Source organism: Malus domestica, chromosome 16 (assembly GCF_042453785.1).
Source record: "Malus domestica chromosome 16, GDT2T_hap1".
Lineage (NCBI taxonomy): Eukaryota > Viridiplantae > Streptophyta > Magnoliopsida > Rosales > Rosaceae > Malus > Malus domestica.
Genome location: NC_091676.1, coordinates 29,005,596 through 29,032,895, shown reverse-complemented (window position 1 = coordinate 29,032,895; position 27,300 = coordinate 29,005,596). Strand labels below are relative to the sequence as shown.

Here is a 27,300-nt window from a genome sequence, read left to right as displayed (position 1 = left end):
GAACATCATTTGGCCTAAGAAATAACTATTAGGCCGAGAATTACGATCTTTCAACCTAAGTCATCTCTCTTCGGCCCGAACCTAATATTTTAGGCCCAAACTGTGTGATTAATCTTACTATGATCAGTATACAAGGACAAACACATTTAAGGGTTGTATCCATCCATCACAATGAAATATTGGATAGAGTGCAAGTGCTTTTTTTATATCGCTTGCATAGAAATTACGTAAGTTAAATATTCGGATAGGTCCTTCCATACAACCAAGATTCAGTTCAAGTAGCATCACAAATGTATAGTTTAAACCTAAGAGTAAAAAGACACAAAAATCCTCAAATACTATTTCCGATAGGGGTGGGTTTGGTTTGAATCGGTTTGCTTTTTTGCCAAAACCGAAACCAAACTGAATTTTTGGTTTGGTTCAACTTTTTTTTCTGTTTTTTTTTGGTACAGTTTCGGTTTTTTTATTTTTTTATCTTTTGTCCGTTCATGTAGAAATCATACACAAAACAAACTGCAAGTCAAAACCTGTATAAAACCAAATTAAAGTCAAACCTCCAATGGCATGCAACACAAAGTAAATATAATCAAAACAAGTTGGAAGAAATTTCAACCTGAATCAAGTTAATGACAAACAAAATAGCAAAAACGCAACAAACAAATATGAGAAATATGGAAAACCCCAAAATATGAACAATATGCAAAACCCCAACAAAATAATTATAAGAAAAATCGATTTTAATTCAGGAAAACCACATTATAAATGACATACCCTAACCTAAATCGAGGCATGCTGGCCATCACGTGAGGGTGACGTAGCCATGTGAGTAGTGCAGAAGAATAAGATATAAGGAAATACGAATAAATAAAAACCAAACCAACTAGAGCACTAGCTAAGATAAGATAAGTGTGACTACACATAACTAGAGCGTAGGTAGCCTAAGTGCAGTCTAGCAGGACGAATACTAATTATACAATACCAAAGATGGTCCTACATTTGTGATGATTTGTCAGAACCACAATCAATTCCTCGTGAGCCACCAACGAGTACTCCTACCTAAAACCTGGAGGGGCACAAAACAGAAAGTGTGAGTGGGCAAAAACAAAGTTTTTCAAAACCATTTCACTTATCAAAAGTAGTAACCCTTCGCCGTAAAACCTGTATAATTCCATAAAATAGCATATATATTTATATCTCAAAACCAAATTCGAAATAACAATTCCACAAATATACCGTGTCAAATCTCAACAAGAAATAAGTAAGCCAGGTGAAATAAACTAATATGAAATGGTAAGCCAGCCGGAGTCACCTAACATGACCTGTACGGTTGGATTTATAACTCATAAACTAGTTCTCTGCACACAAGTCAGAACCACCTAAAGTGGTCTATATGACAAGCTGGGTGTAAATAAATACGCTCAAGTGCTATGGTCATGTGAAGGCTTTGCGAAGTATCGCAAGTTACCTACGAGTCGGAACCACCTAAAGTGCTATGTATGACAGGCTGGCACCTGCCTTGGATCCAAGGTGAGTGTGTGGTGCGGGAGGTGAACGATCACGTGAAGGCTAGGCCCTGTCCTCAGGCGGAGCACTAACATCGGGGTGCAGGATAATAAGCTAGAAATATATCTCAGCACTAATGTACTCACTACCATCACTACCATCAATATACTCACCTGAAGCTTACTTGAGCGTCCATAGCGTCTAGTAACAATACATATGTAACCATAATAATGCACAATTAAACATAGAAAGCATTTGACATGGTATTTCAAAGTATCAAACCATTTAATTAATTTTTCTGGGAAAAATACCATATATATATATATATACACACACACACATACCAAAAGGCCACTCACTGATATGTGGAAGGGTCGTAACCCCCGAGCCTTGCTGGACTGCGCACGTCCTCAGGATAGGTCTCATCTATATGCGAAACAACTATTTAAACATTATTTTTAAGCCCATAAACAAAACTAGCTAATAGCTTCTCATACATTGCTCAATTGGGGTATTTGAATATACCATTGTGGCCTACTCAACCCTACGAACATCCCCATATTTTTAGAAAAATTTTCCGACATCCCACGCGCCCTCACACGTTGGCCAAGGCACGGCCAGACGCGCCACCCACATACAGGCACGTGCCTGGCACACTGATAGATTCCCTAATGGCATTAGGGAATATTCTATTAAATAAAAGCATATGCCGTTATTTTTACCTGACGTCGTTAGTCGTAGTTAGGAATATTCCGTCAAAGTTGACGGAATATTCATCTTCTTCTCTGGTGAGTCACCGGAAACTGGGAAAAACTTCAAACCATCATTTCTCACTCATTTTAACACCAAAATCCATGAAATTTATATCAAAATGAAGCTTAGGACTAGAGGAACACTTCCTTACCACTTTGGGGACCTAAAACCAACGGAATCTCGTCGGGAAAACTTCGCTACTCCGGCCACCTCTGCAACTCCACGAACTTGGACTTCCCGACTTCCAAAACCTTTCAAAATCTTTCCCTAAGCTTCGTGAAGAAGTTCTAAGGCTCCCTAACACCTCCAAACTCGACAAAACCTCCTCGATCACGATGGATGAACAGTGCACCTCATCGGGGTTTTCGGGTTCTCGAGTAATTGAAGTCTTCACGTCCAACTAACTATATGGATGAGCTCCTAGGCTCACAAGGAACACAAAGACAACCTTCTTGACGTCGATCCGTGCACAAAGGGTAAGTTTGAGAGTTGTCCCTACAGTTGTACGGAATATGGATGAAAGTCGAGAGAGAAGAGAGAGAGTCAACGGGAGTGTGAAGGTGTGTGTGGGGTCCAGCTTTGGGCTACCAACAAAAACAAATAAAACTAAAATCTAATTGGTCCAATTACTTAGGAAAAAAATGGATTAGTCCAAATCCATAGCCCATTTACACATACACAACTCAACGCTCAAGGGCAAAATCATCATTTCCACGCTATCGAGGACAAACTAATATATACATTTGGGACCAGCTGTCACAATAAATCACATTCATTTTGATTTGAAAATTACCCGTGAGAGATTAGAAAATCTGGATTAGAATCTTCCAATTTGGAGGGGGTTCCGATTCGAAAGGGCGAGGAAAAATCATGGTTTGGAAGAAGTAATCCGTGAGGAGGACAAGAGAAAACTGGAGAGAGAGTGATTTGGAGGAAGAGAGGAAGAAATGAGAGAGAGACTGAGAAAGCAAAGAGGAAGAAAGTAGAGGAGGGGAGAGAGAGAGTTTGAGAATACCAAGAGGTGAAATGGGAGTGACAACTTGGGTTTATAAACTTTAGAAATTTTATAAAGCATTAAAGATTAGAATACATATAAATAACTTACTCGTACAATTATAGCAACACAAAACCTGCAATCAAGTTGGCTTGAAGCAACTATTTGCAATTGGAAGGAAGGGGTTCGAATCCACATGCGGTTTTGAGTATTTATATATATGATTTTTATATATCGGTTCAGGTTTGGTTTCCTTGGTTCGATTGGTTTATTTTTCATTTCAAATTCTTCTTCCTCATCTGTCTCCAACCGCCGACACCTCCTTTGAATCCACTAATACCACCAACCAATACAAAATCCACACGCATGAAAAATATAGGGCAATTTGGTCAAAAGAAAAAAAAATATAGAACAATTGGCTAAAATGATTTAAAACTCAATATTTTGATTGTCAAACAAATTAGACGTTTTTATACTACAACGATAGATTTGCACCTCTTGGTGTGCGAATAAGTTAGTATCGAACCCTTCTGTAGAATCATAAAAACAGTAAATTTCCCAAAAATAAACACTCTTAGGCGGCTCCTAAGCGTACATGGCAAAGGTTTAGTGGTCTACATCTTTTTTATGGTCTGTTGCATCAAAGTGCTACTTTATATTATCGGTTAAGGTGGTCATTTTCATACACTATCTTATACCTTTGGCACACCTTTTTAATTGTTAATAGTTTTCAACATTGTGTATGGTAAAATGGATGTAGGAAATCACGGACTGGGATCACCTCCGGATCCAACTGATCAGAGGATCCCAGCCTTCCAATTTCATCTTTTCCTTGTTTAACATTTAAATTTATTCCTGGCAACATGATAAAAAATGGACGGATTAGATTTTTTGATCAGTTGGTTCCGCAGGCTAAGATCTAAAGGTGATCCTAGTTCGGAAATCACTACCCTTAGTTTAATGTTTCCTTTGGTCGAATATTAATATGGATAATGCTTTTGTTATCATAACGAATATTTTCCTTCCAAATATCATAATGGAGCCTTTCAACGATTTTGATAACAAATGATATCCTCATGATGAACAGTTTATTTGTTTTATACATATGAATGACTAAAAGATTTTCAAGTTGAATTATATTTTGCATATATGACTTTTAGATGATGATAAAGAAAATACACGATTTCACTTATGGTATTTGGATGGTAAAGATTTGTTATCTATAATTGAATGATAAAGTAGGTTTCCTTGAAAAAAACACAAGCATTACCTTATTTATATTTGTCATCTCCTAAAAAAGAACAAAATAAATAAAAAAATAAAAAAGTAAAGAAACAATACCCACTGAGATACAGAAGAAAGAATGTAGTGAGAAAAAAAAGAAATAAATAGATCCCTTATACTTCTCCCATCACTGTCCTCTCTCTCTCTCAATCTGTTTGGCTTTGTCTCTTCGTTCTTATTTTCTCTTCCTTCTTTGCTTTCTCCTCAGCAAAGAAGAGAAGAGAGGACAGGAGACGACCAAACAACAAAAACCCACCTGCCGCCGCCTGAGCAACATAAATACCCGCTTATGTGAAAAATTTTGAAGCTTTTTTTTTTTTTTCGCTTGGTTTAACTTTTAAGGCTTGGAAGGCAATTAGGTGTCCTTGTTTATCAATTTTGTTGGTGAAGAATTTGATGTTGGTGAAGAACCAAGATGATTGTGGCAAGCAGTTTTGATCTTTGGAAAAAAGACGTCTTCTTTCCAGCAGCTGAGGAGGTCCAAGAATCAGCTGACATGTATGTTCATGTTTTCCTTTTCTTTTCTTTTTTTCTTCTAATTTTTTTTTTACTTTATTGATAATTTGTTATCATGCCGGTTGAGCTGCTTTGATTGGTTTCTGTGTTTATTTAGACTATGTTATTGGAATTTGGATATGGGTTTATTGAATTATGTTTTTGTGGAATTTTTTTGATGTGAAATATGCATCAGTTGTTTTCTGTTGTATGTTTGATAGTGCTTAGATTTTGTAGTTTGTTGGAGAATTTTCAATTGGGTTGTTATGCTGGTTTTTGAGTATTGTCATTGGGATTCTAGGTTGTGTGTTTCTCTCCCTTTTTCCCACTTTTTTTAAGTTTTGATGATGTGCCTGATGTATATTTTGGGTTGAATTTGAACATCTATATAGGTTTATGATAAGTAATCTCTCATGGTGGTTTGGAAATGATAATTTTTTTTACGGATATAGCTTCTGTGTGCTGTAATCGTGTCCGTTAGCATGATTTTACCCTTCATTTGGATGATAAGAAAAAGTATGCTCAACTGTACTGGGAATGGGGAAAGAGAAATTGTTTTGTATTCTAATCATTAAGTAAATGCTCTCATGATGTTGGATGACTTTGTGAGTCAGTCATGTTTGGTAATTGCACTGTGGAGATAATGGTAGACGGTAGACCGCCCTATATCCCAGGGATAGGTGAACTATAATCAAAAGGTCACTTTCTTCCCGGCCTAAAGAAAAATGCCATTTTCTTCCAGTTTAGAATTTGAATTGTTATTCTACCAATTGTCAACTCCTTATGTTGAGTAATCAGTGATTACAGGGATTTAGTGGTATTATGCTGCTATTCCCTCTAAGTTTTTGCAAAGATTGAAGGGAGCTGATTCTCGTTTTCGAATACTTGGAAACTATCACCATCTAGATATTTGTTTGTTTTTTTTTTTTTTGAGTACATCGATATTTTTACACTAAGGGAAGGGGGAGTTCGGCTAAGCCATACAATGGGCAGCCTACTTTGGTATCAAATTTGTCATCCACGAGATTCGAACCTAAGACCTCTCACTTCAAAGTGAAGAGGAATACCACCAGACCGTTATACAGAGTGGCATATTTGTTTCTTTTTAGAAAGCTCAATAAAATTGGTACTCAGAATAATTTATTCTCTACCTCTCCCTTTTATTTTCTGTTTATTTTCTTTTCCAGAATGGAATCTACATACAGGGCATGGGTTCGACAGAGGAGTGAAAGGCTAGCACCAGAACATTTGGATGAACTCTGTAGGGAGCTGCAAACCGCTTTGGGTACTGCCAAATGGCAGGTACGTCTCTTGTCCCACTTTAGCTATCTCCCTTTCTTCCTCTCTTATTTATTCACTGTACACAAATCTTATCAGAATTTATGAGTGTATCAATACTATCCTGGTGTTTGTTAATAAAGTTGAGCAAGGAAGAATCCAATTTAGAAAAAATTTCCATCGATTCCAAAAGAAAGTAAAAAAACTCATCTCAGCTTTAACGTCAATCTCTGTTAGCATTTCAATCTTGATTTGGATTGTTAGATATTAATACCAATTGAAATCAGAGAAATTTTAATTTTTGATTTTTTTTATTTTTATGTAAATGGTTAGCCCTATTGCACTTTTTCTAACTGTATCTGTCATGTTGAATGGTCAATGTGTTTTAGTTGGAAGAGTTTGAGAAGGCTGTCAGGTTGAGCTATGGACAATGTGGTGATGATCATACAGCAGCTAGACATGGACAATTTCTTGCTGCTATTGAAAACCAAATTTCTCGTGTTGAAACAACACTAAGGGAATCATTTAGTATGGAAGGAAAGAAACCCCTTCAATGGGTACACATGGATGAAGAAGAACAAGATGATTTTGCTGCATTTCTCTTTGGGACATCCCAAAGTAAGCAAACTGCCAAAAATGAACGTGTAGAACTCAGGCATTGGGTGAAAAGCTCCGAGGAAAGTGACATTACAAGAAAAGACAGGAACCTTAAATATGGTGCTGCCTGCAATGGAGACATTTCTGATGAAATAAAGGGTGTTAAAGATGTTATTACTATTTCCAAGGATCCAAATTTTGTCATGGAATTGAAAGGAAAAGAAATCGCAGAAATGAAGGATGATAAAATTTATACAAGGAAGACATGCAGTTCACCAAATTACAGGGAGCTGAGGATCGTAATAGCAGATGAAGTTGAACAGAGAAAAAATCTAATTCCAGGGTATGAGGATACACCCAAAGAAAAAGGATTCAAACTTGTCTTCGGGAAGCAAAGGTTGCATCAGGCAACTAAAGCAATTAATTTGTTCAACCAGGTCAGATTATTACGTACTTGAAAGGCAGAGTTGATTATAACAATTGATTATAAGGCAATAAATATTTCACATGCAAGGAGAAGGAAAAGAACAAGCTTGGTTTTAGTTCTATTCATCCTCTCTCCTCTGCTTTCTTTCAGCTGATAGATTTTTGCATTTGTTTATTATTATTTTGATTTTTTGAAAAATGAACTTAAAGATTGTCTTCTGCAGATGTACAGTCGAGTTGGTGCATCTCAGAAGCAATTGCAAAGCCCACGGAAGCAATGGCAAGCACCTCCACGCCTGAACAATCGTTGTTCAGTTCAAGTTACCCTTGGTTTAATGCTCACTGTTTTTCTACTTGGTAAGCTTTTGATTTGCTTGAACGTATTTCAAACATCAAGAAGTCAATATGCTGTATGCTAAACTTAAAATGGTCTTCAGTACTTTCCAAACCATTTTAATCAATTGCTTCACAATGTAGTCTCTCAGTCTGTATTTAAATGAAATAGTTTAAGATATTAGCTATAAACTGAGTCAACTGCTGTAAACATTTGAGGAAGCCATATCAGACTTAGGAGATAATATTCATGTTTCAAACTTGTGAGATTTCATTCCATAAAGTGTGCAGTCCTCCTAAGTGTCAAACAGATCAGAGTTTTGTAATGAAGACTTGATTGCGGGAGAACTGTTTGGGGATTATTGTAATTTGTATCTGCTGGCAATTTTTAGTCGGAAAGTCTTTTAACAGCAGCTAGAATATTGTTTCTGGCCTAGCTTATATCGACATATAATAAGATTTTATGACATCTAGCGCCTACATACTTTTGCAATTAACAACGCATGCTAAGATCATGCCTGCTTCACTTGCATTCTTGCATCTGTTATTGCAGTTAATCATAGAGGATATGGGCTTGCAATTATTTAAATATTAATTTCTGGAAGTGCTAATACTTGTAGATGTATAAAACTGTGCTTATGAAGAGTTCTCTTTTTGCAGTACCGTTTGTATTTTATTCAAGTTAAGAAAAAGTGGTAAATACATTGCACCTGATCAGGATGAAGACCGAAAGGTAGTTTTATTGCTTTGACACTAATATTTATCTTATAAATTTTGGAGATTCGTTGGATTTGCTTCACGATTATTAGTTTGATAGTTAGTTAGAACTTTGAAATCATTCTGATTGTTGTCTATTCAGTGATGGTCAAGTTGGTCTTTGGATTTGATCATCGTTGGCCCAAAGAGGATGAAGGAGATTTCAGCCACCCTCCGTTGGCCTCTTCTATGTAAAACATTCACATCCCTCATCCCAAACATGAACAAGAACAAGTGGGGTCGGCTGTATGAATTCTAGAATGCCACTGCACGGTTTTGAGTGGGGTCGGCTGTATGAATTCTAGAACGCCACTGCGCGGTTTTGCGCGATGTCTTCCATAATTCCCATTAGCTCCAAATACTCCATATCTTTTCTTAAAGTCTCTTTCTAAGCATTCCTAGGTCTTCCTCTACGCCTTTTACACTCAGCGTCCATCTCGTAACCAGAGCATTTGTAGTCTGCTGTTCACATGTCCAAACTACTTTAACCGATTTTCTCTCATCTTATCTTCAATTGCAGCCACTTCTAATTTACCTCGGATTTCCTCGTTCTTAATCCTGTCTTCTCGTGTGCCCTCATATCTTTTCAAGCATTCTCATCTTCGTTACACTTATTTTTTGCACGTGTTGATTTTTACCACCCAACATTTCATGCCATAAAGCATTTTTGGCCTTATTGCCGTTCCATAAAATTTTCCCAGAGCTTTAGTAGGAATGACTATTGCACAACACGCCCTATGCACGCTTCCACGTCATCCATCCAGCTTGTATTCTATGGTTGATATCTCCATCTAATTCTCTGTTCTTTTGCAAGGTAGATCCAACATAGCGAAAACGTTCACTCTTTGGTATTTCATTCTATCCAGTCCTCACTCCTTTCTCATTTGGACCTCCATTCGCACTAAACTTGGCCACCATATACTCTGTCTTTAACATATTTAGGCGAAGACCTTTAGATTCCAACACTTTCCACACATGTTATTGGTAAATAAAAATCGTAGCTCGAGCCTTTTATTTTGTTGGAATGACTTCACTTGGGTCAACTACTAAACATTTCCATGGTTTTTTGTCTGTAGGTATTGAAGCTGTTTCTAAGGTGATGAGCCGGAAAAGGGAATGCTTGTGACTAGCATCGCGTCGATGGCTTTTAGGGCTTTAGACGAATATGCCAAGCTACCCTTTTTTTGGAGCATTAAACGTGTATGTGCATTCAGATAGCTTTTAAAACATAAGAAAAATATTTGGAAATGTAAACATTCTACGGCCCCCATTAAGTTTGAAACTTGAATTATGATGGCAATCGTGATACGGTTAGGTGTGAAGACTCAAAATCCAAGTCGAAGTTGTAGGATGAGGATCCTCTCCAGATTCTTTTTGTGAGGATCTGAGGATCAATTCTTTTTAGCCATTTGTCGTACATCATGCGGTCAGCTTTCATTAGGTACTGTTTGTGTTCAATTTTAAATAAAAATTCAATATAATTTCTAGCTGCAGGATGACTGATGAACGGATATGATGAATTGATTCATAGGATACTCACAAAGAGGATCCAAATAGGATACTCACCTGAAGTTGTACATCCCCATTTGCTTTTACTGTAAAGTGCTTTTTAGGGGTGATTGATTCACACGAAACGAATGATGAAAGGATTCATTCATTTCTATACCAACATTTTGGTGAGAGAGTGGGATGATGGTGAGATGTTGTGGGAATTACCTTACAATTCAGCTCCCACATGGGATGAGAATCACGGTATTCTGGGATTGATATGGGACTCGTATAAATTTTATTTTGTGGAAGAGCTATATGGACTGAAAAAGATGTTTCTATAGCAATTTTCCTAGCCAACTAGTTATCCTAGTGACTTCTCTTACCAATGTTCGATGAGGTCTCTAGATCCAATTATGCACTTCATTGACGAAAAAAAAGCTTTCCTAGCTCGTATCTTTAGCAAGGTTCTACAAGATGCTAGGCGCTAGTCGAGCAACAGGTTGGGGCCTAGTGCCTAGGTGACTAGGCGGCTAGGCGGGGTCTAGGCGGACGCCTAGGTGGACTAGGTGGATTTAAGTAAATCCATTATATTTCGTGTGAATAAGTGTTTGTTTATACTTAAAATATATATAATTTCATCATAAATTACAAAATAGAATTACTTATGTATTATAAAGTATTAGAACCTAATGAAAATATGGAGAGCAAGCATATAGTGTGTGTTCATTTAATTATTCAACAAATCTCTTACAATTTATTGAAAAAATTAAATGCAAATTGAAAGTTATCTATTTTCTGTCTAAGTGAGTTGCAACTTAAGCAGTTGCCTAGGCGGGTGTAGGCAGGTGCCTAGGCAGTCTAGACGGGCGCCTCAGTTGGTCTAAGCGCCATTTCTTAATTTTCAAATGCCTAGACATTAATCGGGGGAGTGACCAGTCACCTGTCGCTTAGGCGGGACCTAGGCAATGCTAGGCGGAGATTTTTATAACAATGATCTGTAGTGGATAAATTTTCCTTTTGAGGAAAAACACTGGACGATGATTGGCTAATAAGTAATAACCAAAGTAAGGGCAGGAATGGGTTGGGGTTTTGAATATTTTTCCATGGGAATTTCATGCAACTTTTGTTCATATTTTGTTGAAGCTAGGTTTTTTGTTTACTCACATTATGTAACAGTTACATCGCACTTGATAAATTTTTTAGAGCATGTTTGGTATCCTTCTTGAATTCAATTTATTTTGTTTTCAAAACTAATCCCTAATTAAGAATGACATGTTTGTTATAATTTTCTACTGATAAAAAAAAAGGTGAAAATGCGTTTGGTAGACTGTTAAGAAAATAAACTCAAAAAACAAAAAAAAAACACAAAATAATATTCAACGTCAGCATCAAATTGAAGTTTTCTCTGTTTTTCAAAATTAGAGAAAATAAAATATACATTATGAAACTAAGTTGGAATTTTAATAAAAAGTGTAATTATGTATGCTACCGCTACTATCACTATCACCACCATCACCACCACAATATTCGTCACTGTCTCACCATCATTACTACTACCAACACCATCTTTGACTCTACAACCTCCCAACATCACCGCCACCACCACTACCTCCCACCATCACCGTCATCATCACATTCTCCACCCCATTACATTCATCATGGACACCACCACATCTCAACCACCATTTTAACAACCATCCAGCACAACCATTGTTAACACAACAATCATTTGCCTCCATCACAACCGTCGCTACCACCACTCCCTCCATCTAAACCCTACAATGGGATCCAATGTGAGCGTAACGATGCGACGTGAGCTTACACATGAAGCTCGTCCTAGCCTGAACGAGTATTATAGATGCCAGTATAAGCATGCATGATGAGCATATAAAGTATGTATGATCATGCATCGTAATTTCATAAATCTCAACATCATAAAAAAATAAAAAATAAAAAAATAAAAAAATAAAAACACTTGTATTTAACTAAAGTATGGCATAAGGTAAAAACTCTTCATCAAAGGTCGGTACAAAGGTCAATACACTGCATACTTAGGCCAACCTAGCGCACTGGTGGCTACCCATCATCTATCCTCCACCTAAAGCTCGAAAAATTACTCAGTTAGAATGATTCAACTCTTTGGAAGTAGAGAAACATGGCATAAAACGAATCCCTTCTCGATTGTTGTCTCAACCATTCCACCTCATGAAATTAATTTGGATTATCCCGAGACTTGAAGTTTTCCATTATGCGTGCATAGATTAGTTATAAAATTGAAATGATAATTGTCATCAATGATATTCAAGAATATGGTAGCTATTTGAAATAGTGAAAAGCAACAATATGAAAACATGATCCGTTGATGTAGTTAATGTAGAACTGATTGAACAACTTGAAAGAAACAATCCTGGTCGAATTAGATTCCTTACCAAAGAGTGTTTGAACCTCCTACACCACTCAATGAAACCTTGTCGTGTAAGTAGAAAAGAATAATGAGATGAATGAAATAGTGCAAAGCATGCCTTTTTGGTGCAAGGCTTCTCTCAAACACCCTATGATTGATTATGACGTGATGTATTCCTCCATAACGAAGGTCATAACGTTTAGCTACCTTATGAGTTTGGTAGTTTTTGAAGAACTGACAATGCAGCTTTTGAAAGTGGTTACAACATGTCTCTATGGGGATCATGAAATGTACATCTACATGAAAGTTCTGGAAGAACCTACATGGTCTATTTAAATAGTTCTAGACCATAGAACAACCTTTCGATTCGATTGAGGTGTTCACTTTACAAATTGAAACAATCCAAGTGGATTTGGTACACCTATCTAAGTGACTATTTGATCAGCGTAGAATATGTGAATAAAGTATGTCCTTGTATGTTGAAGTCATACTCCTAATTTGCTAGAGTTGTGGTCTATATCAATGACATGAATCTCAATTAGACTCCTGAAGAGATTGAGAAACTGCTACGCATCTGAAGTCAGAATTTAAGATGAAAGATCTTGGAAAAACTCGTTTCATTCTCAGCCTAAAGTTTGAGCATAGTTCAGACAATATTTTAGTCTACTAGTCTAACTACACCCAGAAGGTGTTATCCTTGAGTATACCCATGGTCGTCCATATGCTAGATGCAAAATGAGATTCCTAAAGAGGTTATGGAGCTTGAAGTTCCATATCTAAATGCGATTGGTGTTTATTGTACTTAGCTCAGTGAACTAGATCGGACATCTATTTCACTCATAATTTTTTGGTAAGATGCAGCACTACGTCTACATTCCACCACTGAATTGGTAATAAAAGACATTTTCCTTAGCATGGGTTTTGGCTTATTCTATTCTGATGCATATCAGAATAGATTACACCTTTGGTCTTCAAAATGATGCTTTCCTTGTTGTTTGCTAACGCTGGTTACTTATCTAACTAGGGAAAGGTATGTTCCCAGACGGATTATGTCTTTATCGTTAGAAACATCGTAATATCTTAGTTGCAACATATTCAAACCATGTGAAATCACCACCATGCATGAAGCCAAACTTGCACGTCAAAACTATTGTTTAGCATATTCGTAACACTTGTGGTTCTTCTTCCATCGTTGAGTCCCAATTACCATTCATGAGGACTACGCCACATGTATCCGACAAATCAAGAAATGATACATCAACAAACTCAACACCAAGCTATTGTGTCTACCTAGCATCAAAAGGTTGAAATCAAGCAAATTCGATCCCAATAAACCTTGCCGACCTCTTCACGAAGTCGTCGTTGAAATCAACCTTTCAAAAGCTTGTTCTAGGAATTGATATGCGTAACTATCTCATTTGCAATGCTTGCTATTCTCAGGGGGGGGGTTTGTCGAACTTAAGGGGGTATCGTGAAGTATACTCACTTGACCTTAACGTAATTTTTTCCCTCTCTCATTCTCTCTTTAAATTTATACAACATTCTTAATTTAGAGATATTACAAAAATTAATTGAAATAATGCATGAAATTGAATCAATGCTTGAGTTAAATGGCCAGTAGAGTGCAATTGAGAAAGCCTTGCCATTTGTATCTACATAAGGGTGGCCTGTTAAATTCATTTCCGGCCTATAACCGCGTTCTTACGCATCAACTGAGCTTTCCAAATCAGAGTCTCGCCGTGTCAACATCTCTCACAACTTCACATCAGCATAAACCATTGTAAACCGAAACCCTGAATCAGATCTAACCTTGATCCGATCCCACCATGTCTTGTTTATCTCTCTCTTTCTCTCCAACCTGCCAATGGATTTGACATCCTCCTTCAAACCTAAGAATGATTTTTGCCTGCCCAGGCCCTCGTCACCTTCTCATCCTTCCGCCAGACCCTCCTAGTTTTCGCCGCCGCCAAGCAACAACATCCCCACACCACCAAAGATAATTCTTACATCCACGCCGACTCTTCCTCCGATGCCACCGCTGACCCTATCACCTCCCTTAGTGACAGCCCACTTGTTGCCTCAAGTGGCCAGCTCATTGATAGATGCATATTTATGCGACTGAGTTAACTTGTTCTCATGCATTTATGTTGTTATTTCTTAGTTAATTATGTATTTTAAGCTATTTTCGTGTGTTTGTAGGTCCATAGGCCTTATGAAGCAATAAGATGCATTTTGGTGCATTTTGGAGCAGTTTTGGGCTTGGAATGAATAGCACATGCATGGAGCAAGGTGGATGGACGAAATTGAAGACTAAAGAGGCTAGGAATGTGTTAAAGAGAAAGAAGAATTAATGTAAAAAGGACAAAGAGTTCAGCCACAAAGGGGTGTCACTCCACCATTCACCTTTCCATTATTGCCGTGCACCACCATTGCACTCCATTTGGATTCCTATGCCGTGCATCATCATCCATGTTCCCTTCATTGACTCATTTGTTGCATCATTCCACTTCCTTTCCTTTGTCTACCATGTGCACAATATCCTTTCACCTCCTTGCACTCATTGATTCACCACTTACTCACCTTTTCACCCATGCCATGCATAATCTCCCTTGTCCCCTTCATTATTTCAGATTTCATGCATCATTACATTGAATCATTGCACTCAATTGGTACACCATTCCTTGTTCCCTCCATCATTTCAGATTCATGAATCATTACATTGAATCATTGCACTCAATTGCTACACCATTCGTTGTTCCTTCCACCATTTCAGATTTCATGCATCATTACATTGAATCATTGCACTCAATTGCTACACCACTCCATCTTCCCCTCCATTGCCATGCACTTCCTTTATAAAAGGAAGTGTGTGTAACATAAATGGATTCATACTTTGTTAGATCATTCACTCCCATTTCAACACAACCTTCATCCAAACACATCAATTCATCTTCACATCCATTCCTCCATACAAGCAAACCTTTAAACACTCACCAACACCTTGTGCCGTAGCAAAGGAAGGGAAGGAAAGTGCTTGGACGTGCTTGCTGTCCAACTTGGATCGTTGGAGCGTTTAGGTGTTTTCTTTCTTTTGTTTCTAATGTTTAAATTCATTTCCTTTCGTTTTGTTGTAAATATGAGTGGCTAAACTGTTGGAAATGTGCCCTAAAACCAATCATATGATGATACTTTACGGACATTTCACATGTTAAACTAATCTAGTTTAATATCAAGGGCAAAGATTATTGTTTGAGCCGTCTCATATAAATGTTATATGCTTAAACGATAAGTCCAAGGAATATGTGATTGGGAGAATGCAATCTAAAGAAGTTAGATTCATGAGACCATTCTTTCGTAGACACATCCTAAACGTTCCTGATCATAGGATTGCCAATTGGGCATTGACAGTCCGTTAAGATCAGTACGTGCTGTGTCTTCTCTCAGGGAGAGTGACTAGTCTCGAGTCATTGGTGTGTGTGACATCAAGACAAGTACGTAGGTGCTCAATAGAGAATGAGTTCACTGAACACGATCAACGAAGAGTTCTCATATTCATGTCACATGAGAACTCATGGTTGGGATAATGCAAAGTAGTCCTTTGACCTGAGGCATCATAGTTGTCTTGTGGTTAAGTCCTTGATCTTTGATTATGTCAAAGTCACTCCATCAGGAGGGTGTCCACGACATAGTTGGGGTTAAGCCACTTAGCTATGAAGGCAAGTGAATGCGCAACAAGGGATCTCTAACCTTCAAACCGTTTGAGGGAGAATACTCTATGATATGATTAAGAATCTCTGGCCAGAATATGAATGCGATTTAGGAAAGTCGTTCCAAATCACATTCAAGGTAATCATATAAGCACACGAATTACATTGGATAGTAGACATGAATAAACTATCAAACCAAACAATGTGGTCAAGAGTATTGTATTAGAGAAAGACCGTATTGCATTTGTAATCCTAAACTGAATAGGTTCTCTACCTCTTCTGATTAGCTTGGGTAACCATGATATGCTGCTAGGTGTCACTCTTGGTTTGTGGAAGCCCTAAACGTGTATAAACACTAAAGGGAGAATTGAAAGTAAGTTTCAATTCACAATCGATTTGAAAGAGTTTTAATCGCCCACTGCCTCGCTAAAAGGAACCTACTGGATAGTACACCGTGTAAGGTAGAGATTGAAGAAACAATGGAGATAAGTAAGAATAATTAAATGGTTTAATTATTTATGGCAAGGATTAATTAATATGTTAATTAATCAAACGAATAAGTTCGTTAAAGACCTCGGGATAGTTTTGGACCTTAAGGCCCAATGGGCTTCGAACGTCAAGCCCATTGACTTAAGTTGTATGACAATTTAATGAATAAAGATTCACAAAGGCCCAAAAGCCCAAATCCCTTATGTGGCCGGCCATGTGTGTTGAATTAGGGTTTTTTTTTTTTGGTTCTTTAGGTCATTTAAGAAGTGACTATATAAAGAACTTTATAGCCTAAAATTCATAAAGGGTTTCTTTTAGGAAATTGGAGAGAACACAAAGCTCTCCTTTCTCTCTAAAGAGGCCGCCCCCCTTGGAGGGATTAGCTAGCAATCCCACTCCTCCAAGGTCACTCATTTCTTCTCCAATCTAACCTTGGTGTAGACACTTAGAGGTTCTCAATTTTGGGAACTTGGAGAACCATATTCTTCCATCCAAATCCATGGATCTAAGAAGCAAGGAATGAAGGCCCTCTCTTTGGGTGATTAGCCTTTGCTTATGCAAAAAGGAATCTACAAAGGTATAAATTTCTCAACTCACTTTGATTTGAGTTGAGTCTTGGTTCACCAATCTACTAGGCTTTGAATTTCATGGGTAATGTTTTGTTTTTGAATGCATGCAAGCATGATTCCGCCTTTTAATTGTTAAATGCATGCTATAGATGTTATTCAAATGAACATGTTTTCACAAAATCATCCTTCATAAACCCCTCTTGGCTAGGGGTGATTTCAAAGTCATGATTATGTGTGCAATATAATTTGATAAATTCCAGTTATGAACTCTTGAATCGTGAATGCAATTGGCTTAACTATTTGATTGATAACTTATTTGTATTTGTTAATTAAGGGTCGACACTTAATTGACATGCATAAATCCGTTGCTAGAATATAAGGAAGTTTCACATAATCGTTACAAACTTATATTCACATATAGTGAAGGTCGCTTATAAACGATCGCGTTAAGTTCAATTCCTAGCATGAGTGACATGATGTCTAGTTGCAAGTGCTTTGTCAATGCTTATGATTTTCATTAAACGTAATGATCTTTGATTGTATCTCTATTATGATGTCATGTAGGGAACTTTAGAAGAATGTTTTGGGTTGTCGAATGATGTCATCCAATCCAATAAAACAAGGAAAATCTGAGAGTTAACTAGTGATGTCACGGTTAATTTGGAGCATTGTCGTTCATAATTCAATGAAGTAGTAACTGGAAATTGAGTTGTTTGCATACATATCATGTGTGGAGAAAAAGCCTCTACTATCCCATCCATCATCTTATTTCTCAAATTTGTTTTACAATCTGTCTAGTTTTTCATACATGTTTGTTTGTTTCAACTTCATCCAAATCAAAACCCCTCCTTTTAGTTTCTTGTTTCAAAGTGTTTCAAATCTGTTTTAGTTTGTGTTTTTAAGTGTTTTGATTCAAGTAATAGTCAATTTTCGTCCAAAGTCATTCCTAGTGTCTAGTTTAAGTTTATTTGATTGTTTTAAGCTGTTTTGAGTATTGTAAGTTTGCTTTGAGTTTTGTAAGTATTGTTAAGTGTTTTTAAGTTTAGTTTTATGTTTTTGAGTCAGTTTAGAGGTTATTAGCAAGCCCTCATAATCCCCGGTCTAGAACGATCCCTACTTATACTTGTACTACAATTGTCAAAAGAGGGTTAAATTTGTGTGTTAAGTTAATTTTCGCATCACTCGTCGTGGGGGTTGAATCTCGGTATATATTGGGTCGTCTACCGTCTAGTCAAGTCTATCTACGTCCTCGACGTCACCATCGTCGATCACGACAACTTGATCAACATTTTTGAGTGCATCCACATCGTCAACCAGGCCGTCAGTGTCATCGTCACTACTTGTCGCAGCAACGATGTTACTCAAAAAAAGCTGAGTCGAAAGTACGCCGAGATCTACATGGCTCTCAACATTGTTCTGAGAGGTATTAGTAATATTTGATTGGCGGTGATGCTTTCGTCGATGCACGGTAATGGCATTGCCAAGATGGTGCACTCGGCGTTGGACACCGATAACAAGAACTGTGGGCGGAGAATTTGAGGGCGGTGAAGGCGCTTTCAGTCGAACATGAGGCGGGCATTGTGGCTTTCAACAATTTAGGGTTTGAATTGCTGCTAGAGACGATCACGGCTGGGTGAGGTGGCGACAAGCTTGGCACTGGTGGTACAGATTGAGGAGGAGGATCAAAAGTTGGAGAATGAGGAAGAAAGCCAAGCTGAGAATGATCTATTTGCGGCGAACAAGAAGATTAATCAGCCTGAAGAGCTGGTAAGTGGGTTTAATAAGAACAAGGATCATTCTGCCATAGACTTAACAATGGCGTTGGCGACGCTTGAAGTGATGACATTGCCTCCGGCAGAGGCGACCCAGAGTACCCATATTGCGGTGGAAGGGTTTGAAGGGCAGTATGGTGGTATTGAGTTTGGGAATGACCAAGCTTCATCGGGTGAGACTTTTGATAGGTTTAGTGATGCCTAGGGCGGTGGCTTGGATGCTTCTGAGTTTGTTGGATCAAAGAAGGTTGCGAAGAAAGAAGGGCTTGGCGGGCTTGAATTGTTGCAGACCAAGCCAAATGCTCCGAAAACTGCAGATGCAGCTACCGGTGGTGCAGCAGCAGGTACTCCTCTTGACACCCTTGTGAAAAGTGAAATGAAGGGTCTTGAGATGCACATTGTTGAAGAGATCAGTGCTGAGTTTAGAGAGACATTGGTTGCTATAGTAGGATTATTGGGTGTTGTTTATTTAAAGACTTTGCCAACCATTACTGGTGGTGATAAAGAAAATGAGTTTTCTTTCCAGGGAATGGGTTGTTTCATATGAGGATCGCAACCTCTGATGAGCCTTTACCCATTTTGAAGTATAGTTTGGTGCTTAAGTTGACGCCATTGCCCTTGAGGGTTTGTCTTATGCAACGGCATACAAGGAGCTTACTATATGTGATGATACAATATGTGTCAAACCCTGAGTTGCCAGCACCTTTAACTGATGTGACATTTGTTTTGAAACTCCCACTTGATCTTACATTGTTGAAGGTATCACCCAAAGCTGTATTAAGTAGGTTTGACAAAGAATTGAAATGGCATATCCTCGAGATTCCGTTGAATGGATCTCCTGGTCGGTTGAGGGCAAGGATACCTATGGATTCTAATGAAGGAAATGGCAGTGAAGAGCGGTGTTTGTTTGCGGCCAGCTTTTGAGGGTAATATAGACTTTTATGAGGTTAATCGCAGGTATGAGAGCGGTGTATACATGTGCAATTGACCCATGATGAAATCATTGTTGCATTGTTAAGCTTAAGGGTTGTGTCTCCTTTTTTGTTGTTTATTTCGAGAGATTGTTGTTGATTGTATGTTGTTGTACCATTCTTTGATAATGAGCTTGTACCATAGTTTATTGGCCATTTGAAAGCTCTATCTTTGTGCATTGGCTATTCATTTGTGTGAAGGGATAACAAGTTTCTCTTCCATGCTCTCTTTCCTTGTTTTGGTTTATTAATTTTACTACCTTGTGAAATTGTAGGTTGAAATACAATGATAGAAACAAGCTTTATTGGCCAATAATTAATCAAAAAAATCAAATTGGAATGAACCTTATACTTTAACTGAGATATTCTGATCAAGGAATCATTAAGACTCGACTGATAGAATCTTAGACTTTACCAGTGATATTCACAAACTCGGTGCTGTAAATGGTGAGTAAGTTGAGAACCATCAAAAGTTATGTTTGTAGAGGTTCTGTTTACTTGTTATTTGATACATGACTTTTTCAACTTTAAATTGTGCAATGTTATTTATTTGTTTCTTTTTTTTGGCAAGACATCAATGCCTGAGGCTTTCATGGAACAATTGGATTCCTTTTGTATTCCAATTTATGTGAATTTGTGAACATAATGACAAAATCATATACACCTCTTTCTAGGTCAAATTGATTTACTTCAATCTTGATAATTTGAGCTTCAAAGTTGAAAATATAGACGGCTCTTATGCATCTTTGTGTACCGTGTTTTCATATAGTTCCCCAATGGTTTGATTATTCGTTGTGTTTAGAAATAAAAAGATGAAAGAGATAGACTTCGTGTTGGAATCCAATTTGTCCTATATTGGCTAGAGGGAAAGGAGAAGAAGAGTTTAAATAGAATTACCCCACTCTAACTAACCATGAGACCTTTTGTGATAAAACCCCACACCTGATGGATTGGGTAGATGCTAAAGTGGGGATAGTATCCGTGTTGTTGGAGTGGCCTTCGGCTCGTCAATCTAAAAAATTCTACATGGTATCAAACCCAAGGGACATGCTCGTATTGCCACATGATTTGGTCCTTTGGCTCCGCACGATGGGTGAGTCCCAACATGGCTCCACGTAGGCCAAAGATACCACAAGATTGGGTGGGTCCCTGTTTGGCCCCTCGTGTTAGGTAAGCCTCGACTTGGCTCCACGTGGTTGCCAATGTGTGGATCTCCACGTGTGACCCACCACATAGGGTCTCACGTGTGGGGGCCTGTTGGAATCTCATTTGTCCCACATCGGCTACATGGAAATGAGAAGAAAAGTTTAAATAGAATTATCCCACTCTAACTAACACCGAGGCCTTTTGTGATAAAATCCCACACTTGACTAATTGAGCATGTGGTAAAGTGGGGATAGTATCAGTGTTATTGGAGTGAGCCCTCGGCCCGTCGATCTGAAAAGTTCTACATGGTATCAGAGCCAAGGGACAAGCTTGTACGCCACGTGATTTGGTGGGTCCCCTTTGGCCATGCGCGATGGGTGAGTCCCGATATGGCTCCACATAGGCCAAGGATGCCAAGTGATTGGGTGGGTCCTCGTTTGACGCCATGTGTTGGTGAGCCCCGACTTGGCTCCACGTGGTTGCCGATATGTGGATCTCCACGTGTGACCCACAAAATGGGGTCCCACGTGCAGGGACATGTTTGAATCCCATTTGTCCCACATCGGCTAGTAATGCGTATAATATAAGCACACAAATTAAACCCTCTTTTGATAATTGTAGCAAAGTATGTAAGTAGGGATCGTTCTAAACCGGGGATTAGGAGGGCTTGCTAAAACCTCTAAACTGACTCAAAAACAAAAAAAAACAAAGTTAAAAATGTAAACAAAAGACTTTAAAACAAGAAAGTAAAAGGGGGATTTGGGTTTGGTGAAGTTGAAAGTAAAACAAATAAACTAAAACTTAAATAGATTTTTAGCTAGGCAGATTGTAAAACAAATTTGAGAAATAAGATGATGGATGGATTAGTTAGAGGTCCGTTCTTCACACATGACACACTTGTACATGAATCGATTTCCAATTGCTTTTCAATAAACTATGATGCTCAACACCCCAGATTGACCGTGATGCACAAATTAACCCTCAGATTTTCCTTTACTTATTGAATTGGATGAATGCATGCGACAATCCAAATTATTCTCTAAAAGTCCCCTATATGAATGCATAATAGAGATACAATCAGAGATCATTACGTTCAATGAAAATCATAAGTGTTGACGAGGCAATTGTAACTATGAATGCATGATACGTTTGCCAAGAATTCAATTAACGCGATTGTGACAAGCAACCTTCACTACTCATGAATATAAACTTGTAACAATTAGGTAAAACTCATTTATATTCTAGCATCTAATTTATGTATGAAAACTAAGTATGCATCCTTAATAAACATACAAGAATCAGTTATGAAGAAAATAGATAATTGAATTGCAATCACAACTTATCAAATCACAATTGGAAGAAATCAATTCATATCACAAGCATGTTCATGGCTTCAAACTTCCCCCTAACTAAATAGGGGTTTAGTTCCTCATGTTCACAAAACAAAGATAAACAGAATTATAAAAAGAAAGAAAACACCTAAACGTTCCAACGATCCATGTTGGATAGCAAGCACGTACAAGAACTTTCCTCTTCTTCTTTGCTGCAACACAAGGTTGGAGTGATGTTTTGAAGGGTTGGTTATGTGGAGGAATGGATGGGAAGGAGTTTAGATATGTAGGGAGAGGCAAGGCAAGGCTTGGAGAATGGTTAATTTCTGGATGCCTTCAATGAGGCTGCTGCCATGGGTATTTATAGGGAGAGGATGGACTTGTTTAATTCAATTTTCTGGTGGAAAACAAGTAGGTGACACATGGCATTGAAGTGGAGAATAATGGTGGGTTAGGTCTTGAATCATCCACTCAATTTCTGTGCACAATCTACTCATTTTCTGTTGAGTTGGGGATGAATCATCCACTCAAATGTCATGGTGAGTTAGGCATTGCATCATCTCAAATGTCATGGTGAGTTAGGCATTGCATCATCACTCAAATTTCTGGTGGAAAGCAACAAGGATGTGAATTTCTGTGATTTTAGGGATGAATCATCTACTCAATTTCCTAGTGGGTTAGGTATTGAACAATCACTCAAATTTCTGGTGGAAGTGAGTCAATACCCACGGCATTGATGAATTCTGGGGTAGGCATGGTTTTGAGTGAAATTTTGGTCAATCCTTCTAGAAACCTATCCCTTCTTGCAACTTGTATTTGTTTCACCAGATTTTTAGCATGGTCCTAGCCTCTTTTGACTTCAAATTCGTCCAAACTCCTTGCTCCATGCATATGCACTTCATTCCAAGCCCAATTTTGCTCCTAAAAGCTCCAAAATGCTCATTTTTGCATACTTTGACAATAAAACCTGAAATTGCACGAAAATGACTTTAAACACTAAACTAACTAAGGAAAAACAACATAAATGCATGAGAACAAGCCAATTAAGTCGCATAAAAATGCTCCTATCAAATTCCCCCACACTTAGCTTTTGCTAGTCCTCGAGCAAAACAAAGAAATAAAACAAAATAAAACCAACAAACATAACCTAAACCTTCCAACGTTTGCCTCAGGGATTTCCAATGCACATGACATGTTAAAGATTATCATTCCCACAGATTTGAGTGAATTTAACACTTAAGCACATACTTAATCATAGTCACTACTTACTAGTTCACAATTAACCAATTAAAACAATGTTTTGAATGTAGTAACATGCCTTAGAGAATTCCCTCAATCCTTACAAGATATGCACTCTATTTTCACTCAGATTTTCTAACTACACACCCTATACTAGTTATATGTGAGAGAATTGATGTACATATAAAAACGAATGCTCACATATATGTATCACAAAGAACGCAATTTCCGGAGTTAACAAGCATGTTTAGATATGATCTCATGAATGGAATGCTACTACTTAGATGCGAGAACCAGTGACACCATATGCTTATACCAAATTCAAACTCCACAAATTGAAACACATAACACTCAAGATAGAAGTTAAGGGTTGCAACGGGGCTTGGGGTATTGGTTAACAAAGAAAGGATAGGGAAAACAAACGTTCTTCAAGCATTAATACGCAAAGTAATGAAATTAAAACTTAGAATTCACTTAGATTGTAGAAATTAACTTTAAAACACAAAGGGAAGACTTAGACAACTCCTTAGGGTCGAATTCATTGTTTTGGACCCTTACTTCAACAAACAATACTTTGGAACACTTTTTCACATCTTTTCAACTCTTTTTTTTTTCATACTTTTCATATTTTTTTCTTTATTTTATTTTATTTTATTTTTCTTTTTCCACGAATATATATATATATATATATTTTTTTTTTCTTTTCTTTTCTTTCTACCCGTGCCTATGGCACACAATTGACAAAATAAAAACTTCCCCCACACTTGGTTTCTGCCACAAAGGAATTCAATTTGAATGATGCTTACTATACTTTAAGAACGAGGGTATGGATAGTCCTAATCTAGGCTAGGTGAGGGTAATGTGGGTTAACAAAGAAAAGGCTAAACAAGGCTCAATGGGGTTAACACCTACAAAACATAATGACATAGGGATTCACGGCTTTTTGGCTAAGGTGGTGGTCACTACACAACTTTATCTTGAATATGTGTTATGTTAATCAATAACATGCTTTGAATGAAATGGGCATGAGTTCTAGCATTTGGAACTAAATGATGAAACGCCTTCTAAGTAGTAACCAAGCAAAGAATAATGAGATCATGCAACGACTTAGAAAACAATAATGCACAGATTTTCAACTCTCCAAATAACGTTTAGGCTCAAGTCTCACAAGGTTGTAGCGTTTGTTTGAGTTCCTTCCTTCAAGCATGTTACAAAAACTAATTTTTCCTTTATGATTGCATGTGAATTCATAAATTATAACCACAACCAAGCATACACCAAAGAGTAAATCAAATGTTCATCCATGTTTATAACTCTCTTTAACAGTCATGTAATTAAAAACCAAATCCTCATCATTGTGTTGGAAGGTACCCTAAGACACAAAATAAACAAAAACGACTCAAAACACTCTTTTTAGGCTTTTCACAACAATTTTTCAAATTTTTATGATATTTTCGGATTTTTGTGTCAAAACACACTAAAACATTCCAAAATAGCTTAAAAACACTTAAAACAGCAAGGAACAACACTAGAAGTAATGGGTGATAAATTCCTACGAATTTCATGCAAAGAATTTCTTCATGCAAAACAATGGTTACCCCCCCACACTTAAATCAAACATTGTCCTCAATGTTTCAAGCATAAATTCACACAAACAAACAACGAATAAACATGACAAGTATGGCAAAGTAAAAATTAAACAGAGTAGAGTTTAGGAACGCAAATCTGGTTATGGAGGTAGATGATCTTGTTGCCTTTCCACAGCTTTGATCTTGAACTGGATTGGAATTGTACGGCGAAGCTTTGCTCTTTGGCGATGTTGTTGAAGCTTCTTGAGTTCTTCAACTCAGACTCCTTCTGCTCTCGAGTTGATTGTGCAGGCTCAATTCCTTATTTGTTCTCCAAGCAGATGTGGTAGCTTATTTAGTTCTTCAACTCAGACTCCTTGTGCTGTGTTGAATGAGCAAGCTGCATTCTTCTCTGCTTGTTTCTTCTGCACGTTGTCTCCACATGCTGCTGGTATCATTTTCGCTTGCCTTATCTGTTCTTCAGGTAGATGTGGCAGCTTCTTTGGAAGTACATCAGCAGTGGAAGACGAGTACTCGAGAGCAATTTCTCCATGTCCTGCAGGTTAGAACAAAGACAAGGAAAAGGACATGGAGAATGCATGATATGAGATACTCTTGCTCTCTACCTTCATGATATGAAATACTTTTGCTCTTGAAGATTTGTTTGCAGAGGTATCCCAGGGGATGAGGAACACTGAGTGACTCGAGAGGGTTTGTTGGAAAGCCATTTCAGAGAGGATGAAAGGTTAAGTGCGGCTGAAAGTTGGGTGAGGCTGCCTCACTTTGAAGTTCAACATTTATAGAATTTTCTTAATGGCTGGGAAGGCATTGTTCCATTACTCGTGTCGGCAAGTCTGGGATAATTTAACAGTAGTTTTCACGTGCATTCTGCTTCTCCAGAAATATTCAACAGATTGCGCGTGATTTACGCAACGCAGATGTGCAGTTTGACAGATACTGACACGTCTCGATAAAGCAGAAGCCTCTTTAATATCCAGAATTTGCGCTTCGAGTTTTGAGCTTCATTGAGGGCAGAGATTGCATGTGACCAGTGCTGACGAGGTTGAGAGAGACAGATGGTTGGAATCGGTGCTTCGACAGACTGCCCGTGATTCTTGCAAAGCTGAGTTGCGTGTGATGGGTGCTGACGAGGCTGAGACAGTTGACGCTCTTCGGTATCTGGAATTGGTGGTTTGTGAGCAAGCCCAACTTTTGAGAAAGCTGGCGCCTCTTCGATCCCCGAATGGCTTCTTCGATTTCTGAGCTCACCTCTTCGATCTCTGAAATCCCATCGCGTGCTGATTTTTATAGAGGTATGCAGGACGTTCAAAGCACTCTTGAATTTCTGCCTGTAAAAACTCCCGTTTTGCACTTCTACGATCTTGACTTGTCCGATCTCCTCTTTCTTTAACACCTCTGAAAAATGTCTGGCCTTTCCGACCGTCGTTTTGACTTGAACCTTGGTGAAGGAGCAGCCTCTCCTTCTCCAGACAACATATGGCGCCCGTCCTTCATATCCCCTACTGGTCCTCTCACCGTTGGGGATTCGGTGATGAAAAATGACAAGACCGCTGCGGTGGTGGCCCGGAACCTTGTCACCCCCATAGATAACAGACTGCTCGCTAGACGGTCTGATGAATTGGCGGTTAAGGAGTCTCTGGCTCTTAGCATGCAGTGTGCGGGTTCTGTGTCCAAAATGGCTCAACGCCTATTTGCTCGAACCCGTCACGTTGAATCGTTGGTGGCTGAAATACAGAGTCTCAAATAGGAGATTAGAGGACTCAAGCATGAAAATAAAAAATTGCACAAGCTTGCACACAATTATACCACAAACATGAAGAGGAAAATTGACCAGCTGCAGGAAACTGATGGTCAGATTTTACTTGATCACCGAAGGTTTGTGGGTTTGTTCCAACAGCATCTGCCTTCGTCTTCTAGGGTGGCACCGCGTAGTGAAGCTTCAACTGATCAACCTCTGATACCTCCTCCTTCCGTGGCCCCACCGACTGCTGAGACTCCGCCGACTACTGCAACTCCGCCGACTACTGCGACCTCTCCCAAGCAGCCTTTGTGAAGGCTCCCTCTTGTATTATGCTATGTTTCTTTATTTCCCAGTTTGCTGTTTATTTTCATGAAGTTTAATGTGAAAAATCCCTTGCATATTTGTTAATGTTTCAAAATAGAAAATCATAAC

The 27,300-nt window shown here is 38.2% G+C and overlaps 2 protein-coding genes across 3 annotated transcripts; both read left to right on the top strand.

The window, feature by feature from the left end:
- Positions 1–4,598: 4,598 nt before the first annotated feature.
- Positions 4,599–9,915, top strand: LOC103445823 (uncharacterized). 2 transcript variants are annotated; one of them, XR_011577096.1, is made up of 7 exons: positions 4,630–5,032; positions 6,217–6,331; positions 6,697–7,341; positions 7,555–7,687; positions 8,324–8,396; positions 9,238–9,403; positions 9,496–9,915. XR_011577096.1 is itself a non-coding variant. In XM_008384882.4 (6 exons), exons 1-5 carry the CDS (start codon positions 4,950–4,952, stop codon positions 8,347–8,349), a joined length of 1,002 nt encoding a protein of 333 aa, XP_008383104.3. In that variant the 5' UTR covers positions 4,599–4,949; the 3' UTR covers positions 8,350–8,396; positions 9,496–9,915. The 2 variants fall into 2 exon arrangements, 1 of the variants encoding a protein (XP_008383104.3); XM_008384882.4 differs by lacking the exon at positions 9,238–9,403 and having other exon boundaries at positions 4,599–5,032.
- A 3,254-nt stretch (positions 9,916–13,169) lies between these two features.
- LOC103445852 (uncharacterized) lies at positions 13,170–19,839 on the top strand. The gene is given in 8 exon segments (XM_070816068.1): positions 13,170–13,204; positions 13,339–13,344; positions 14,117–14,412; positions 18,281–18,595; positions 18,598–18,712; positions 18,714–19,372; positions 19,375–19,742; positions 19,744–19,839. Coding segments are annotated over 8 exon segments (1,890 nt in total).
- The last annotated feature ends 7,461 nt before the right edge of the window (positions 19,840–27,300 follow it).